General features: G+C 40.1%; 1 protein-coding gene across 3 annotated transcripts; it reads left to right on the plus strand.

Moving 5' to 3' along the window:
• Window positions 1–14: 14 nt before the first annotated feature.
• Window positions 15–19565, plus strand: qng1 (Q-nucleotide N-glycosylase 1). 3 transcript variants are annotated; one of them, XM_060845186.1, is made up of 6 exons: window positions 15–138; window positions 581–785; window positions 4209–4563; window positions 12160–12419; window positions 17962–18157; window positions 18818–19565. In XM_060845186.1, the coding sequence occupies exons 3-6, from the start codon at window positions 4227–4229 to the stop codon at window positions 19045–19047; spliced, it is 1023 nt and encodes a 340-aa protein (XP_060701169.1). In that variant the 5' UTR covers window positions 15–138; window positions 581–785; window positions 4209–4226; the 3' UTR covers window positions 19048–19565. The 3 variants fall into 3 exon arrangements, with proteins under 3 accessions (XP_060701169.1, XP_060701161.1, XP_060701177.1); XM_060845178.1 differs by lacking the exon at window positions 581–785; XM_060845194.1 differs by lacking the exons at window positions 15–138; window positions 581–785; window positions 4209–4563 and adding an exon at window positions 10735–10779.
• The last annotated feature ends 541 nt before the right edge of the window (window positions 19566–20106 follow it).

The following is a 20106-nucleotide window of genomic DNA, read 5'->3' on the forward strand; positions in this document are numbered from 1 at the left end:
CAAAGTGGTGACAAGTCAGACATACTCCTCCTCCGCCCTGGCTGAGGCCGCGGGCTGCTTTCCAGGACAGTACAAAGATCTGAGAGGCTTTTGACGGAGTCGGAGTGTGGTGAAGTCTGCTTTTGTTGCCGTCCAGAGGTAAGTTGATCGGCCAGCGGGTTAACATTCACGCGGAGATGTGGTGCCTCGGGGTGTGGTTCCTGGTTACCACAATCCAGCGGCTGGGAAATCTGGCGCTCTGCTTCTTTTATCTTTAGCATCCAGCTTTACATTGAGCCATATTTTTTCAATCACATTCATCGAATCATACAGCATGGAAGGAGAACCTTCGGTCTAACATGTCCATGTCGACCAGAGTTTCCCCAAACTTTTTGAGTTTACTGTGATTTTTCGAATACATTAATTTTCAGGGAAACTTGTTCTGAGAATAAGTTTACATTTCGCTAGATGTAAATTTTTATTTCCAGGCCTTGACATAAGGCGCATGCACAAGTCTCCGTGACAGCTTTCTAACAATCTTGACTTGAATTTTGAAATGTAAGATTTTGTTTTGAGTTGATCCTTTTAATGTACAATCCAGAACTGAGCTTCCCAAACTTTTTTTCTTCCAACGTGATCTCGAGGCTGGTGAACCCTCTGACGGGGAGATGCCGCTGTTGGACTGGGGAGGACAAGGTCAAAGAACACGCGACACCAGGTTATAGTCCTTCAGGTTTACTTAAAAACGCGAGATTAACTATAATCTGGTGTCCCGTGTACTTTACGAGTCTCGTTGCGGTTGTTGGGTAAGTTCCATCATCGCTTTCAGCGACGATAAAGTGGCCATACAGAACTTTGTGCATTGACGAGGACTATTAAATGTATTGCCTTCAAGTGCACCTGTGGATTTTGAAACTTCACCTCAGAGACGTGAATTGATTGTAGAGGTTTTAATCGTCTTTTTTCCCCCAATTTGATGAGTATCCATTGTAAAGATTTTATCTGGAGTGCTTCATTATGTTGGGTCTGTCAATGTGGGTGGAAATTAGTAAGGAGAAAAACGTCATGGTCAGGTGGGCAGTAAACAAAGAAATAACATGCATGTAAAAAGATGGCATGCCAATTATCATTGGGGAATTTCAATCTACGTATTGATTGATCAAAACCAGTCAGTCAAGGCAGCCTTGCAGAGGACTTCATAGAATGTATCTGACAGCTTCCTCGAACAGGAAATAATGGAACCCATGAGGGAGCAAGCTATCCTGTATCTAGTCCTGTGTAATAAGACAGGAATAATTTATCTCATACTTAGGGATCCTCTTGGAAGGAGAAATCACAGTTTGGTTAAATTAAAACACACATGGAGGGTGAGAAGGTAAAATCCTATACCTGGGTCTTCATCATTACGGAATTTTTGACTCTGATCTCCAGTGTCTGCAGTCCTCACTTTCTCTTTTAGAGTTCACTGAAAGCCTGCAAAGGGCTACAGATAGGTTAAGTGTGTGAGCAGAGTTCTTACAGATGGAGCACAATGTTGGTAAATGTGAGGTCATTCATTTTCGTAGGAGTAACAGTAAACTGGGCTATTACTTAAATGATGAAAACTGCAGAATGCTGCTACCTGGGGAGCCTTGTGCATAAATCATAAGAAGTTGGTTTGCAGCTGCAGCAGGAAATTAAGACAAATGGAATATTGTCCACCTTTGGTAGAGGGAGGGAGTTTAAAAATAGGGAGGTTATGCTGCAGCTGTATAGGATGCAGGTGAGGCCAGCCTGGAGTACTGTGTGCACCTTTGGTCTCCTTAGTTGAGAGGATTTACTGGCACTAGAAGGGGTGCAGAGGAGGCTCACCAGGTGGATTCTAGCATTGAGAGGGTTGGCTTTGTGGGATTGTGTTAAAATAACAAGTGACATCAGTGAGTGGTGAAAATAGCCTCATTATTCAGCAACTACAGTAGCACAAGTTCAAGATGGAAATAGAATCCTGAAGTACAGTTCTTAGAGTAGTCTCTTTATACACAGTTCTTAACTGGAATTTTAATGTACCACTATAGTGTCACATTTTTTATCTATTGTATCCAAAGGTTTGGGGACTTCTGTCCTCGGGAAACAGGAGATGGTTTAAACATTTGTGAAGTGCTGGCTGCTACTCCTGGTAGAAATAAGAGTATCTGTTTGGACTGTTGGCATAATTAAGAGGTGTTAGTCCTTTTTTAAGTTAGTAAATCTGAGTAAAAGTACTAGATCCATAGCTGTAAATAAGTTAGAAATTGTACCTGTACTTACTGAAAAAAATAAAGGATATTAAATTGATTACTGCAACTGGGTTGTGAAATTTATTTACTATTTGCAGGTGTGAGTTTCATTCATTCACCCTATTTCACAGAAGCACTGTTTTGTCAGTTAAGGGGAGAGTGGCCCTGTTTTAGAAGGTTTGTGTCCTATGATCCTGCTGCACAGCTACCTGATGAAGGGAAAACACTCCGAAAGCTAGTACTTCCAAATAAACCTGTTGGACTATAACCTGGTGTTGTGATTTATTTTATCTTTGTCCATCCCACTCCAACACTGGCGCCTCCATATCATTCTAATTTAGGGAAACTGTTTGGTGTTCTGTAATCTAGTTGCGTCCTGAAAGAAGATTGATAAGAGATGATTCATATTATAACCTTTTATGGTGACTTGATGGTGGGGTATCATTCTTCTGAATATATTACTATACTGACACTGTTCAAAGGTAGCTTTTGATATAGAAATAGGTTTGATAAGAGTTGAAGATGTGAGATAGCAGTAATCAGTTTGGAAGGAATGTTTTAATTTGTAATAGCAAAAGGTACTACAGAACTGTAGTTTTATGATAGAACGTGAAACTCATTATAGCAAAGTTATAAATGAAAAGGGAATATGGTACAGGTAGACAACCCTTTATCTGAAAAGTTCCAAAATCTGAAAGTTTTTTTTGTGAAATTTTTGTTTCATTAACAAGGTTCTTTGGCGTGCAAACAGTTAACCCAACTCCACATCCACTTGATGTGTGTTACTCATATGTGACATGGGGGGGTCAGCAGGCCTCAGTTCTGTCTCAGGGTCTGTTACTCATAATGAGTCTACTGTTCGATAAGATTGTGAAAAATTTCACTGTTGAACTGTCACTTATTACGCAATTCGAAAAACTCTGAATTCTGAAAACCAGCTGGTCTAAAGCATTTCGGATAAAGGATTGTGTACCTGTACTCAATAAATACAGTGTGCCTGTGAGTAAGAGAGGAATGAATGAATGGAAACTCTATTTAGTAAATATAGCGAGCTGGTGAGTTAGTAAAGATACCTATAACACAATATCTCTCCACTTATATGGAGAGATTGAGTAGACTGGAACCGTACTCAATGGAATTTAGAAGAATGAGGTGGTATAAAATTATGAAGGGTGTAGATAAGATAGTAGCATTTTCTCTAGGTTATTTCCTCTGGCAGTGAAATGAGAACTAGGAGGCATAATCCTAAATCTGCTACCCCTTATTTTTGAGGTTGAGTTGAGGAGAACGTCTTCACCCAAAGGATTGTGAATCTGGGGAATTCTCTGCCCAGTGAAGCAGTTGAGGCTACCTTGTAGAACATTTTTAAGGCAAAGATAGATTTTTGAACTGTCAAGGAATTAAGGGGTGGCGTTAGATGGGGCTGGGGGCGGGGGGGGGGGCGCGGTGTTGGACAGGGCAGGGGAGGTGATGTTGGGGGCTGGGGGGCAGTATTGGGGAGGGATCTCACGCGCTGTATGTTGCTGTAAGTCTCCTGAACGGGGAGCAGACTTTAAAAACTCTGAGCTCTAGAGGAAAGGCAGTTAATCAATTAACCAAATAATCAATTGTCCGAATGAAATAGTGCCCGCCCATCTCATTCGGATAATCGAGGTTCCCTTGTATATGCTTGTGAAACAAAATCGCCATGTGGCCAAATCTTAAAAGGCAGAGCTTCCAGATTTTAGCATTTATGGAACAAGCAACTTCATTGGCTCCAGCTTATCTGCAGGTTACTGGCACAAACGTAACATGACACAACTTATTTTAAATATCAAAATATTATTTTTCTTAAAATCAATAAGTTGCTGGCTGTGATTTTTCAGGTGTGTAAGTATGAAGTGTATGAACTACTTAATCTACTCCTGCACTTCATTGTATGTTATGGCAAACTTCTCTTCATGGTTTAAATATCTGTTTCATTTTTCTTTCAAGATTTAGTTAAGGAAAAGAATGGATGCACCACTGCTGCCAAGGGAAGCTGGAAAATTTATATCTGACAACAGCAAAGATGTCTTTATATTAGAAAAAGGAGTTTGCAAGGTTGCTGAAATGCTGTTTGAAAAAAGAAATTCAAAGGAACTTGATGCGACAGGATGGAAACTACTTCATGATCTAAACCCACAAACAATGAATGAAGCATCTGTCAACTGGGTATTTGTCGTAGACACCCTCAATTTTTCCTTTTGGTCTGAAAATGATGATCACAAGTGTTTGATTAAATACAAAGGCAAAATGCATAGTGGCTTTTGGTCATTTTGTGCTGCTATTAACAGAGCACTAGATGAAGGTGAGTTTCTGCTTTTGATTTTATTCTGTTTGTGGCAGAGTTTAAAAATCCTACATTTTACTTTTCTTTTTACATGTACTTTTACATGATTGTTTTAAGTCTTTACGTCGGTTTCAAGATTTCCAGTTCATGGAGACCAGTCTTCTCTTGTCCATGATCATTAACATCCCTCTGGGCATTCATTCCCATCAGAATGGTCTTCGGGCTCTGAGGTTTCTTCCTGAAACAAAAGCCTGGACTGTCCACACCTCCATCCACTTTCACCTGGCTGAGTTTGTCCTCACTTTGAACAACTTTTTAAAGTCTCATTTTTCAGATCAGAGGGGTATCCTCACCCTTTCACTTCCATCCCACAGCAAAGATGGGTCTCCCCAGTGTTCATTTTTCAAACCATCTTTTCAACCTTCTCATCCAAAGGATCATTAGCCACCATTACTGTCACCTCTACCAAGATGTCACAGCCAGGCACATCTTCCCCTCACCTTAATGGTCACCATTCCATAAATGAAAGTTGCCTCCAGGACATTGCAGCACCTTCCCATGCAATCACACAAGGTGCATCACCTCCCTATTTACTTCCTCTCCTCCTCACTATCCAAGGCTCCAGACACACCTTCCAGGTGAAGCAACATTTTACTTGCACTTCACTCAATCTAGTGTTATGAAGATGTGGGTGTACTGTACCTTTTAAGAAAGATTAAAAGCTAGCAGAACTACCTGACAACACCAAGTGTTCTGAACAAGATATAATGTAACCTTTTGGTTCAGCAGCTAGTGTAACTGGTTGCATGGAGACAAAAACAAATTTGAATTCAGCCAATCAGTTTAAATTATACCCAGAAAAAATACCAAACTCCAATCAAGTTTGAATTCAGTATATTGACAATATTAAAAGCCAAATGACACAATCCGATGCTTTGGGGGTATAAGACTGGGAAAAATTGAACAGTTGAGGGAGAACTGCTAAAAAGACCAACAGATGAAGGCTGCTGGTCCGAACTCAGAGGTGCCTGTCTAGAGAATGAGTTTGCACAGAGAATAGCATCAACACCGTCCTGGAGAGCAAATCTACAGAAGAAATCTGTAGAAGAGAAGGTTCGACAGCTGGCTGGTTTTGAAATTTGAATCTTCCAGTAAATCCTAATCGGGGGTTTTATTGGGCTAGTATTATAGCAGGGAAAGTAAAAGATAGGGTAGAGGAAGGAGTTTTAAATAGTTGTTAGTTCATTATTCTCTGTTATACCTAAAGAAATAAAGTTGTAACTTTTTACTTAGTTCTTGGCCTCTCGATTTTTCAAATTGCTGCACGGGACAAATTTTTTCTGTGTTGCTGGTTTAAATTAAGCAAGAGGGTTTACCCCGTGATGTAACAGTTTTGGGGCTCATTGTCAAGATTTGAACTGTTTAGACAGATTTGAATAAATTTGGAGGTACAAAAAAACCCAACAGATTTAAACACTTGCAGATTAGTGTCCTAAATCTTTAAATCAAATGAAGGTGAGACAATTTGTTTAATTACAGTGACCTGTGGTTGATTAAATTAAAAGTGAGAGAAATGGCTCTTAAAATTGCTAAAGAGGTTCTGGGATTTGAATATGACACTCAAATTTGCCAAGAACATTTAGAAGGAAAGAAAAAAGCCATAATTTTCGAATTAGCAAAGAAGTTAGATTTGGGTTTAACCAGAACAAAAGTAAAGCTGAAATTGTAAGGGAATTACTCAAACACTTAAATGTGTCAGAGAAAGAGACAAGTACAGTAGTGGTAGAAAAACTTAAAATTACAATTGAGGAAAATGGAGTTAGAAGATGAACAGAGTGGGAGAGAGAGAAAATGCTCTCAGTTGAGCAAAGAGAGAACAGGAGAGAGTAAAAGAAACTTAGTCAGCATAGCCATGTTAACAGGATAGAGATTAAAAGAGAAGGTAGTAATGTAGGCAAATATGTCAAAACTCTGCCACATTTTAATGAGAAAGATGTTAAAGCTGCCTTTATTTCATTTGAAAAATTGGTGAGGCAGATGGGAGTGGTCCGAGGATTTATGGGTAATGCTAGTTCAGCATTAAACTTGTAGGCAGAGCTAATAAGGTATTTGCCGCGCTGTCATGTGAGTGGTCAAGATGATAAAGTACAGATATGAGACGGTTATGAGATTATGAAGAGGTTAAACAGGCTCTTTTAAGTGTAAGTGAAGTGGTACCAGAGGTATATAGACATCAGTTCAGAAACACAAAGAAGGAACCAGGTCAGACTTATGCTGAGTTCAAAAGAATTAAACATAGTCATTTTGATAGATGAGTGTGTGCTTTGAAAATAGATAGGACCTTTGAGGCTCTAAGATAGATTATTCTGCTGTAAGAGTTTAAAAAAAAAACTCACTTCCAGAGATCATAAAAATCCAAGTGGAGGAACAAAGTTCAAGAAGTGAGAAGGACAGCAGAATTAGCAGGTGCATGTTGGTGCATAAGACAAGGTTCAAGCCAGAATTTCATCCTGTAAGGGATAGAAGTTAGGAGAAAAGGAAATCCTACCCTACAGAACCAAAAGTAGAGAGCACTGGTAAGATTTTACCACCGGTTAAAGAAGCCCAGGAGGTGAAAGACTTTCAGATGTTTTCACAGTAATGGAGTGGGATACAGAAAATTACAGTGCTGGTGGTTTTAGAAGGGCATTGGGAAAAGGTGTTTTTACTGCCAGAAAGATCAGGTTGAGTGCCAACTTAAGATGAGGAAATTATTGTGGGAGTAATTGGCAGAGTGCCAGTTCCAGGAATTCAGTTTGTTCTCTGGAATGATTTGGCAGGGTCCAAGGTGGGTGTGACACCCTTTTGTGGAGAAGCCCAAGGAAGACCAAGAAACTGAGGGGTGAAAACCGTATCCTAATATTTTCTAGACTGTGTAGTAACCAGATCCCACTATCAAAAGTCACAGCACAAAGAAGATTCTAAAGAGAAAGATGAAGGAGTTGAAGTTCAGTTAGCGGATACTCTGTTTGATGAAATGGTGCAGGAAAAACCTGAACAGGCAGATCAGATAGAAGTCCTGAAAGGCTAAGAGACTTGCAACAGCAAGACAAGACAATAAAAGATATAGTACTCCGAAAAGGAGGCAGAGACTAGTCTGGAGGGTTATTGTCCGAAAGATAGAAATTTAAGATGGCAGGCTAGGGCAGGGAAGAAATGGGGCAAAGTGTACCAGATTGTGTTGCCGGTAGCATACAGACAGGACATGTTATGGGTAGCACATGAACTACCTGTAGGAGGTCACCTCGGGGTATGAAAGACTCAGGCTAAGGTATAAAAATATTTTTATTGGCTGGAATGCACCAGGATGTGGTTAGCTTTTGCCGAACATGTTGTAAACGCCAAATGGTCGGTAAGCCACAGGTGGTAACAAAACCAGCACCTTTGTTGCCAGTTCCCGCATTTTGAAGAACCTTTCACATGGGTTATAATTGATTGTGTAGGTCCCCTCCCGAGAACTAAAAGTTGTAGCCAGTACTCGTTAACAATAATTGATGTGTCTACCAGATTTCTGGAGGCAGTTCCGTTACGGAGTATCAAGGCAAAAAGGGTAGCAAAGGAGTTAATAGCTTTCTTCACACTGTATAGGCTACCTAGAGATTCATTTGGACCAAGGGTCAAATTTTACTGCTAGGCTGTTAAGGAGGTTATGGAATACTTGGGTATACAGCATTTTAAATCCTGTGCGTATCATCCTGAATCCCAGGGAGCTTTATAAAGGTGGCATTAGATGTTGAAGGGCATGTTGAGGGCACACTGTCAGGATTACCTGAATGATTGGAATAAAGGTATCACATTCATATTGTTTGCCATGAGAGATGCCCCAAATGAATCTACTCCGTTCACTCCCCTTGAGTTAATATTTGGGCATGAAGTGATGTCCTTTTGAAATGAATTGAAGAAAAATTGACAGGACCAAAATCTAAGATCTCATACTGAGATTATGTATCGGATTGCGGGAGAGATTAAATCGAGTAAGTGAGTTAGCTAAACAGCGCTCAAAGAGGACACGGTGGAGAATGAAACAGGTGGCAGAAAAAACCTATGCGACTCTGACGTTTTCCCCAGTGGGTGATGTGTTTGTACTGTTACCAGCGATAGGATATCCCTTCAAAGCCAGGTTTTCTAGTCCTTATCAAATTGAGAAAAAGTTAAGTCAGGTGAACTGTTATGTCACTGGGTAAATCCTCTTGTTTAATTTTAACCACCAAAACAGAAAAAAATTATCCTGTGCAGTAATCTGTGAAAATTCGAGAGGCCAAGAATGATTTTAAGTAAAAAGTAACAACTTTATTTCTTAAAGCATTACAGAGAATAATTAACTAACAATGATTTACAACTCCTTCCTCTCACCTGTCTTTTACTTTCCCTCTGCAATACTAGTCGATAAAACCCCCAATTAGAATTTACTGAAAAATTCAAATTTCAAAACCAATCAGCTGTCAAATTGTCTCTTTATGCCTTCCTCTATAGATTTGCTCTCCAGGTCAGTGTTGATGCTATTCTCTGCGTAAACCCCTTCTCTAGAGAGGTACCTCTCAGAGTTCTGACCAGCAGCCTACATCTATTGGTCTTTTTGGCAGTTCTCCCTCAACTGTTCAATTTTTCCCGGTCTTTTACCCCCAAAGCATCGGATTGTGTCATTTGGCTTTTAATATTGTCAATATACTGAATTCAAACTTGATCTGAGTTTGGTATTATTTTTCTGGGTATAATTTAAACTGATTGGCCTAATTCAAATTTGTTTTGGCCTCCAGGCAATGAGCTACACCAGCTGCTGGACCAAAAGGTTATATCTTGTTCAGAACACTTGCTGCTATCAGGTAGTTCTGCTAGCTTTTTAATCTAATTTAAAGGTACATCCTCATAAAACTAGTCTATGTATTTGCTGCTCACAATGCAGTCTCTTCTTCTACAATGGGGAGACAAAACCCCAAACTAGATAACTGCTTTGTAGAGCACTTGCATCAGTCCATAAAAATAGCTCCAATCTTCCAGTTGCCTGCCACTTCAATGCACCACTTATTCCAACATTTTTGTTTCAGGCCTGTTGCAGTGCTCCATTTAGGCTTAGCACTCTGTCTGTCTGTCTGTCTGTCCCTCCCTCTTTGTCTATCTGTCTCTGGCTTTCTCTACTTATCCGTTCACTCCTTTTCCCCTAACCCTTGACATAAACGCAAATAACACTTTTTCCTGAACAAGGGTCAATGAACTCTAAGTTAATTCTGTTTTCTTTCCACAGGTACAGCCAGACCTGCTGAATTTCTCAAACAAATTCTGTTTTTGTTTTAAAAATTCTACTTGTGCTGGGTTCAGAGTCCACTGTTTTGTCTAGGTGTGGTGCTCAAGAAATTGGTTTGTAAAGTCCACTTGATAAACAGAAATATGAGTTAATCATTAATTTTCCTATATTTCATTGCCAAAGTTAATGACATGCAATTGGGCAATGCATTTCACATCCTCCGTGCAACTGGGAAGCACTGCTGTCATTGAAGTACTTTATATTGTAGAAATGCTAACATGCTATTTATACACAACATCCCACAAAGGACAATGCTAATTGTTAAACAGTTTCTATTTTGAAGAAGAAATAGAACTTCTTTCGCACTTCGAATATGGGTTTAGCTGAAATGTCTGTGGGTGCCAGCAATTCTGATTCTTGACTCCAGTGCTGTCTGCATTTATAAACAGTTGTCAGTTAGTTATTTTGTTTGCAGACTGGTGGGAAGAACATAGGGAATAGAGGAAACATCTTGGTTTTATTCCAGTTATTACCTCATAATCATACAAATGTTTTCTACCACAACTGCCAGTGAATTTCCTTCCTGCATCTTGGCCTGTGAACAGTCTCAGCACAGAAAGAGAAAGTGAGCGGATGCTGGATATCAGAATCGAAGTGTAGTGCCGGAAAAGAACAGCCAATCAGCCAGCATCCCAGAAGCAGGAGAATCGATGTTTTGAGCATAAGCGCTTTGATGCTGCATGACTGGCTGTGTTTTTTCAGCACCACACTTTTCGACTCAGCACAGAAAGAGGCTGCTTGGTGTTTCAGCCTTGACCTGGCACTCTGCAAGTGCAACGTTATGTTCACTGCCTTGGCCTTTCTTCATAGTTTGCAATGTTTCCCTTTCAGATGATCCATTTTCCTTTTGAAAGCCTGGACTATATGTGCTTTTACAGAATTTGGAAGACCAGGTAACCCCATGCTAGTACAATCGAGTCTAAAAGCAACAAATGCATGAAAGGAGAGTTTTGTGTGTAATTGAGTTGAGAGGGAAAGTAAGGCAAAGGTGATCATGGGAATGCATACTATGTTGATAATATGACTGACAACACCATTCAGTCAAATAGGCCATTGGTTCTCAACTGACAAATTCACACTCCGATTGTTACCAGCCAAAGGCTGGAAGTGGAAGATGATGCACATAATTTGGAGCAATGGGTGAAAGTAATAGTTTCAATCTTCCCAATATAAGAGGAAACTGCTGGTTGTGCGCTGCTAGTATTGGAATAAGCATTCTGATAATTTAGCGACAGTGTGGGACTTGAAAGAAGTGGCTAATGTAGCGTTTGGGTGCCTCTTGCCTATATATGAAAACTAATGCTGTGCTTTCAGATGTCTCGGGAGGTAGTATGTGGATGTCCGCGTGGGTTTCCTCTGGGTGCTCAGGTTTCCTCCCACAATCTAAAGATGTGCTGGTTAGGGGAATTGGCCACACTAAGTTGTTCATAGTGTTCAGGGGTGTGTAGGTTAGGTGCATTAGTTGGGGAAAAAATGTACAGTAAAAATGGAGGTTGATACCAGCAGTCCAACTAAAAGAAATATTAGCACAGAGGGCTCTTGTCCCGTGGTAGTGTCCATACTTCAGAGCAAGAGGGCATGGACTCAAGTCTCAACATGCCCTGGATATGACATGACATGCCTAAACAGTTTATTGAAAAATATCTAGGGCTTTTGAGGTGCAGTGGTAGTGTCCCTCCCTCTGGATTAGGAGCTTGGGTTCAAGACCCACCTGCTGAAAGGTGTAATAATGTCTCTAAACAGGTTGATTGATAAAACTTCTCAGTGAATAAACTTTTGGAGGTTATGGTGTTGTCAACATAGACATATCAGGTAGATATTGGGAAGATGTTTCCATTGGTAGGAACGACTAGGACCCAAAGGCATAGTTTTAGAGAAAAGGGAAGACCTTTTAGAATGGACATAAGGAGAAACTTCTTTAGCTAGAGTGGTCAATCTATGGAATTCACTGCCACAGGAAGCTGGCAGTGGGGACCAGGTCATTCAGTGTATTTAAGATGGAGATAGATAGGTTTTTGAGTATCTAGGGTTACAAGGAGAATGGGGTTTAAAAACTTATCAGCCATGATTGAATGGCGGAGCAGACTCTATGGGTTGAATGGCCTCATTTCTGTTCCTATGTCTTATGGTCTGATGATGAGACATAATTTATCTTTGCCCCATTGTATGTTCTATGTGACTTTGATAAGCACTGCATTTTCTTGTTCATCTACCTTAATAGACAGGAGTAATTGTGTCTACATTTCTGGCTTTTTTCTTTCCTTTTTGTTAAGGCATTCCCATTACCAGTGCATCATATTTTGCGAATACAACCCTAGATCAACTGAAATATGTGCTACGTTCAGACACTGAAGTTCAAATGCCTTTGATTGAAGAACGTCTCAAAGTACTGAAAGAGGCTGGAAATATATTGCTCGAGAAGTTTGATGGTTCATTCCTTAATTGCATTAAAAAGAGTGAAAACAGTGCTCAGAAGCTGCTACAGCTTATAGTGGAAAACTTCCCATCATATAGAGATGAAACTATATTTCAGGTGAGTCTGCTAATGTTAAATCTTCTCTTAGTCAATATTGAAAACTAGTTAGAAGAGGGAATTCGTTAATTTATGATTGACATATAATATTGGCACTAAATAAATGTGAACATTTGCTATTTGGATTTTTCAAATTGTGAAAGTAGAATTTTGTCACAGTACTTATGATAGCATTAGTGCACATGTGGAAGAATTATTTCCTGCGATTTTTATATTTTGTTTTGGCTTTTTGCTTAAAAAAAATTAAATGTTCTGATAAAGGCAGTTCAGTTCAGTTCATCTTTCTGCAGAAAAACTGTTGCATCTTTTGTTTCTTCATGATACATATGGGGTCAAACAAAGACCAAGACACAGCATAGAACATATTGAACATTTTCAATGCAGTATAGGCCCTTTGGCCCTCGATGTGGCAGCAACCTGTGGAACTAATCTATCCTACACTATTCCATTTTCATCCATATGTTTATCCAATGACCATTTAATTGCCCTTAAAGTTGGTGAGTCTACTACAGTTGCAGGCAGGGCATTCCATGCCCTTACTACTCTGAATAAAGAAGACACCTCTGATATCTGTGCTATCTATCACCCCAATGTAAAGCTTTGTCCCCTCACGCTGGCCATCATCCAAGAAAAAGGCTCTCATTGTCCACCCTATCTAACCCTCTGATAATCTTATGTCTCAATTAAGTCACCTCTCAACTTTCTAGGCAGAAGTGGGTACTGCAGATGCTGGAGATTAGAGTCAAGATTAGAGTGGTGCTGGAAAAGCGCAGCAGGTCAGGCAGCATTAGAGGAGCAGGAAAATTGAAGTTTCAGGCAAAAGCCCTTTATCAGGAATGAAGCTTCATTCCTGATGAATGGCTTTTGCCTGACACATCAAATTTCCTGCTCCCTGGATGCTGCCTGACCTGCTATGCTTTTCTAGCACCATCCTAATCTTGACTCTCAACCTTCTCTCTAACAAAACCAGCCTCAAGTCCCTCAGCCTTTCGTCATAAGATGTTCCCTCCATACCAGGTAACGTCCTAGTAAATCACCTCTGAACCCTTTTCCAAAGCTTCCATATCCTTCCTATAATGTGGTGGCCAGAACTGTATGTAATACTCCCAAGTGCAGCTGATCCAGAGTTTCGTACAGCTGCAACATGACCTCATGGCTCTGAAACTCAATTCCTCTACAAATAATAACTAACACATCATATGCCTTCTTAGCAACCCTATCAACCTGGGTGGCAACTTTTAGGGATCAATGCACATGAACACTGAAATCTCTCTGCTCATCTAGACTGCCAAGAGTCTTACCATTAGCCCAGAACTCTTTATTCCTGTTACTCCTTCCAAAGTGAATCACTTCACACTTTTCCACATTAAACTCCATTTAACACTTCTCAGCCCAGTTCTGCAGCTTATCTGTGTCCCTCTGTAATCTGCAACATCCTTCAGCACTGTCCACAACTCCACCGACCTTTAATGTCTTTCACAAATTTACTAACCACCCTTCTATGCCCTCTTCAAGGTCGTTTATAAAAATGCCAAACAGCAAAGGACCCAAAACAGATCCATGTCCTTCACAACTAGTACCTAAACTCCAGAGTGATCATTTCCCATCAACCACCATCCTCTGGCTAGCTGAAAGACGACAATTTCTGATCCAAATTGCTAAATCGCCCTCAATCCCATGCCCCCACATTTGCACAATAGCCTACCATGGTGAGCCTTATCAAACATCTTACTGAAATCCACATGCACCAGATCAACTGCTTTATCCTCCTCCACCTGTCTGGTCATCTTCTCAAAGAACTCAAGGTTTGTGAAGCACGAGGATTATAAATTGCAAGGATTATCAAAGCCAAAAGCTCTGCAATCTCCTCCCTGGCTTCCCAGAGAATCCCAGGATAAATCCCATCTGGCCTGGGGACTTATCTATTTTCACATTCTCCAGAATTGCTAACACCACCTCCTTGTGAACCTCAATCCTGTATCTCAGTATTTTCCTTGACAATGTTGTTTCTTATCCAGTGTCAGTACTGGCAAAAAATATTCATTTAACGCTCTATCTCATTGGACTCCACGCACAACTTCCCACTCCTGTCCTTGATTGACCCTAATCTTACTCGAGTCATTCTTTTATTCCTGATATACCTATAGAAAGCTTTAGTGTTTTCCTTGATTCTATCTGCCAATGACTTCTCATGTCCCCTCCTGATTCTTCTTAGTACTCTCTCTTTTTAAGTCTTTCCTGGCTAACTTGTAACTCTCAAGCGCCCTAACTGAGCTTTCGTGTCTCATCCTAACATAAGCTGCCGTCTTCCTTGACAAGAGATTCAATTTCCTTAGTAAGCCACAGCTACCTCACTTGACCACTTTCTGCCTGCCTGACAGGTACATACTTATCAAGGACATGCAGTAGCTGTTCCTTGACTAAGCTCTACATTTCAATTGTGCAGTCTCCTTCCCCATCCTATGCATCCTAAATCTTGCCTGATCGCATCATAATTGCCTTTTCCCCAGTTATAACTCTTGCCCTGCAGTATATACCTATCCCTTTCCATCAATAAGCATAACCAAATTATGGTACTATCGCCAAAGTGCTTACCTACCTCCAAATCTAACACCTGGCCGGGTTCATTACCCAGTACCAAATCCAATGTGGCCCCATCCCTTGTTGGCCTGTCTACATACTGTTTGAGGAAAGCCTCCTGCACACATTGGACAAAAACTGACCTACCTAAAGTACTCTAACTATAGTATTTCCAGTCAATATTTGGAATGTTAAAGTCCTCCATAACAACTACCCTCCTTTTGCTCCTATCCAGAATCATCTTTGCAATCCTTTCCTCTGCATCTCTGGAACTATTCGGAGGCCAATAGAAACTTCCAGTAGAGCAACCTCTCCTTTCCTGTTTCAGCCCGTACTACCTCAGTAGATGAGTCTTCAAATGCCCTTTCTGTCACTGAAATACTGTCCTTGACTAACAATGCCACCCCTCCCCCTCATTTACCATCTCTTCTGTCCTCACTGAAACATCTAAATCCCAAAACCTACAACAACCATTCCTGTCCCTGCTCGATCCATGTCTCCAAATTGGCCACAACATCGAAGTCCCAGGTACCAACCCATGCTGCAAGTTCACCCATCTAATTCTGAGTGCTCCTGATGATGAAATAGATACACTTCAAACCACTTTCCTGCTTGCTGGTGCACTCTTGCGACGTTGAAATTATTCTTCTGATCTCACTACTCTGAAACTCGTGGACACTGGAAGTACAATTTTTAAGTTCTTATCCCTCTGCTGAATTAGTTTACACCCTCCCGAAGTGCAGTAGCAAATCTCCAAACTCTCTCCCACACCCTGCCCCCATCACTACCCAATCTCTGGATATTGGTACCTCTCTGATTCAGGTGTAGACAATCCTGTTTGCAGAGTTCTCACCTACCCCAGAATGAACCCCAGTATCTTTCTCTCTCTCTCTCTCTCTGTGTCTCTCACTCTCTCTCTCTCTCTCTGTGTCTCTCACTCTCTCTCTCACTCCTCACCTCTCACTCTCTTTCTCGTAACAAAGTAAAACAAATCCAGTCAATAAACTCATGAGGTGCTGAATGCTGGTTTGAGTTGGACTAATTTTTGAGGTATTGGTCTGAGTATTTGGCACTATATTGTAGAGCCTGAAGACCACCAGGGGACCCCAAACAATTTAATAGATCTGCACTTGCATAATCAGTCTGTTGCCCTAATTTCATGTGCACCTAGAACTCTGAGAGCTGACTGGAAAGAAAATTAAATGTAAGGCATGCCATAGCATGTTGCCTCTTTTGTCATGCGTAGCCTGAAGCTTGTGGATGTTTGTTCCCTGAAATGTGCGTTGAGTTGCTTTGTTGCTTAGACCTTTGGTATCTTTTAGGTGGAAAACAAACCAGAAAAAAAATGTTGATACTATTTCATATCTATATTGCTCGGGATTGACTTTCATGCTTGGATTGTGGATTGATTCTGCTAATTTAAACACACTTGTGTACCTACTTTGAAATAGTGATTAAAGCAGCAATTGATCCACAAAGGAAGTGTTGAATGATCTTATCTCAGTTTTTGCCGCCATTCTTATACCCAGAAAACCATTACAGATATTGTTAACACTTGGCATCAAGTGATGCTCCCTGATACATCTGTTTAACTGTGATTTGATAAAGGTGTTGTGTCCTTCACCGTTTCCTCAGCATATTGTCATGCACTTTTAAGACTGCCATTCATGCTGATGTACCTTAAACATCAGCTGTGGTTACACCTCCTCTTCTGCCTTTTTCTTCTCTTGAGTCAGTGGCCAGACTTGATTGCAGCATTCAAAGTTTATCCTGGAAAAGAGAACCATTTACGTATAGCTACACCAGATATGTAACCATTCAATTCTTGAAAGTTAAATTGGCTTCTGTTAGTTTCATTTGCAGCTCTACAATGAGGAAACGTGCTAATTCTGTGACCCCCAACTTGCTTTCAGCATTTCTAAAGCCAGTATTAACAGCAAAACGCCCATCTGGGTATGCCCAGTAAAAGAGTACCCCTGGCTCTTACTGTAGAGATGCAGCAGCTCCTGTGCCAGGAGACATCTGCTGTGAATATAAAATTTTCCACCCTCCTATTTCTGAGCAAATTATTGCACAGAGCAGGATAACAGCTAGCTGAAAGCATCATCTAGGGACAGGTGTGTTTCTAACAATATCTTGAGCAGAAAATTTGCTTTTCGTGCTCTTTGGCTTTAGAATCATATAAATTTTTACCATGCAGGAGGTGCTGTCCTGACTCTTTGGTTGGACTGTCTGGTTAATCTCACTTCTCTTGCTCTTTCACCTCAGCCCTGCTCATTTTGCTGTTTCAGTGGTTGTCCAATTTCTTTTAGAAAATTTCTTCATGAAGCTGCTTCATCACAAACCAGATCATTGCAAAATGCTGTTGAGAAATTTTGTGTGGTGTAGACAGGCAAAGGGAAACCAATCACAGCAGTTGACTGATGAGATGACCATTTGTGAAAGTAGTTTTTGGTTACCTAAAGGATTCTCTTTTTCACATTTATAATTATTTTACACTTGCATTTCTTTTACTGAAGATTTTGTTCCTTTCCCACTAGAGACCAACTGAAATAGTGTAATCACTAATATTTTATATAAAACTTTCATCTGCAGTCTGATTTTACTTTATTATTCAAGGCTTATTCGTTAGACCCTCCAGTGTTGCGACTCAGTGTTAAATATTTGGTGGTACACTTGCATCCCAGCTTTCTAGGTGTTCTACCATAGCTTGATATCATGCTTATTCATAATTAGTAAGCAGTTATCATGCCAGACTCTGAGACTGAGTCACTGCACATGATTAAGAGGTCTGTGGTTGTACATAGAACTTTGTTTTCTTGTGATGGTATAGGTAGTAAGATGGTATTATCTTATCTACTGACATCAATCATAAAGAATAATTGTCAAATTTCTGCAGAGTGATATGTGATGGATTAGAGATGTGTTGAAAACTTACATAATCTTACTTTCATTTGCTTAGGGCAAGAAAGTTGCTTTTTACAAAAGAGCACAAATCCTTATAGCGGATATCTGGGGCCTACTTGAAGGGAAGGAGGATGGTGCCTTTCATGACATAGCAAGTCTGACTATATTTGCAGACTACAGAATTCCTCAAGTACTTGTCCACCTTGGAGCCATGAAATACTCAGAAAGACTAATGGAGAAACTTAAACAAGGTTTGTAATCAATTTAGTAAATACTCTGTAAATAGGAATCACTGATGTAAAAAAAATTATTCCGCTCCTTCAGCAAATTTCCAAGGGGTCCACGTGAGCTAGTTAGAGTTTTGTCAAACTTCCTCATTTTGGAAGGTAGCTGCGCAGTACATATTTGAACTGGCATATAAAAAGAATGAAATCTTCAGTGATACAAATGGCAAACTTGAAGGCAACCCCAAGCAAAATCTTACTATTGTCAGAGTAGCTCTCAGAGTATTATCTCAGGCTTGTGCAGAGAAAGTGGTTGGCGCTCTTATTCATTTCACTTTGCCCTTCTCCACCCTTCCAGTCCTTAATTGGAGGACAAACTCAAACAGACAGCTAATTGGTCATCCTCTGGAAAATTGACCTGGAAGGCTCACTGCTGTAGTAGGAAAGTTAAGACCATAAATGGCCTTAACAGCTGCAAGTAGCTGGAACTTCTTTTGCAACTATGCTGGGCTAGAACAATTGAGTCAATTAAAATATAGGACAGTTTTGACAAAGCTTTATCTATAGTTATTCAGTTGAACAAGAACATTCCATTTTGTAAAGTTTATTCTCATTTTTTTCAGGTTTTCATTGACACAACCCACTTCAACTGAAGTTTAAAACTGTGTGTTGTTATCCACATTCTAGGTGTCTTGTTCCAATCAGGGGATTGTGAAGAGGTGGAGATTCGAGGCTGCTCCATTTGGTGTGTTGAGTTAATATTGCGTCGCATTCTGGAACTTGGAGCAGAGAAAGGATGTGTCAAAGCACACATCAATTCTGTTTTGATCGATTACTTCTTGTGGGACTATGCTAGAGATCACCGAAAGGACATGGCAGACATTCCTATCCATCGTGTTCGCTGCATCTATTACTAATTAGATGTTATGTATTTCTAAAAAGTGAAAAGACGCAGCTTATTTTGGGAGCAAGAACAGAATGCTCAGTCACTTACGTTGCAGGCTCTTATCTTGGTTCACATTATTTTAATTTGCAAATTCATATATCTTTTACAAAACATTGTAGTAATAGCAAATGCAACTAGATGGTATAAAAGAAAGCAATGTATTTCTTTAAGTAGATTAGTGACCCAAGCTAATTGTCTTCTGAATTCCTAAAAGTTCCTCTGTAATTTCAGTGCAGAATGAAGATAAAATATTTTTTCAGAAAGAAGTCTAAGGAAAATGGGCTGGGTATCTTCAGAGAGCTAGTCTAGTACTTGTACTTGTGTTCAAATGAGAACAACATTGAGTTGTCTACATATCTGCCTTACATTGTAATGTTAAGACTAAATTGGAAAATCTCTGGACATTAATATCTCTGGACTCGACTTCGCATGCTTGCAAAGAGTCAGCTAGCTTGTACAAGCTTGAATAAACTTTAACTATTTGTAGAAGTTGGTGTGTGCGAATTGCATTTTGTGTATGAAACCTCTGGAAAGGAACCTAACAATATCCCTTCCAAATTTTTGAAATATGCCATTTGAAGTCTGTGTAACAGGCCAGATCACAACTGCATGTAGTCATGGCAATTTAAAAGGTTGCTCACCCTATTGAGGTGCATGCCACATCTTTATAAAGTGGTTCAATCGGTCTTATTACTCCACTCAACCCCCATTGCCCACTATTTCCATCAAGAGTCTAACCAATTTTCTTTCGAAATCATTTATCATCTCTGCTTCCATCACCCATGTAGATATTGAGTTCCAGGTCATTACCACTACTTTAGAAAACAAGCTATTTATCACATTTTCCTTTACGTCCACACCCTAAAGATCTTGCTCCATGGTCTTTGTACCATTAGCTTATGGGAACAAGTTTTCTTTGTCTGCCTTATCCAAACCTGTCATGGTCTTGTGCACCATTTTTAAATTTCCCACCTCCAAGAGTAATCTCAACTTTCTGAACTTAACCTTTTGTAGCTAAAATTCCACTTCT

This window comes from Hemiscyllium ocellatum, chromosome 2, assembly GCF_020745735.1.
Source record: "Hemiscyllium ocellatum isolate sHemOce1 chromosome 2, sHemOce1.pat.X.cur, whole genome shotgun sequence".
NCBI classification, from domain to species: domain Eukaryota; kingdom Metazoa; phylum Chordata; class Chondrichthyes; order Orectolobiformes; family Hemiscylliidae; genus Hemiscyllium; species Hemiscyllium ocellatum.

Excerpts from the sequence above, each read along its gene's own strand:
- qng1 (XM_060845186.1), top strand. The coding sequence starts at position 4,227 with ATGGATGCACCACTGCTGCCAAGGGAAGCTGGAAAATTTATATCTGAC. Across the intron at positions 12,420-17,961 it reads GAGATGAAACTATATTTCAG|GGCAAGAAAGTTGCTTTTTA; the intron begins GTGAGTCTGCTA and ends TCATTTGCTTAG. Across the intron at positions 18,158-18,817 it reads AATGGAGAAACTTAAACAAG|GTGTCTTGTTCCAATCAGGG; the intron begins GTTTGTAATCAA and ends TCCACATTCTAG.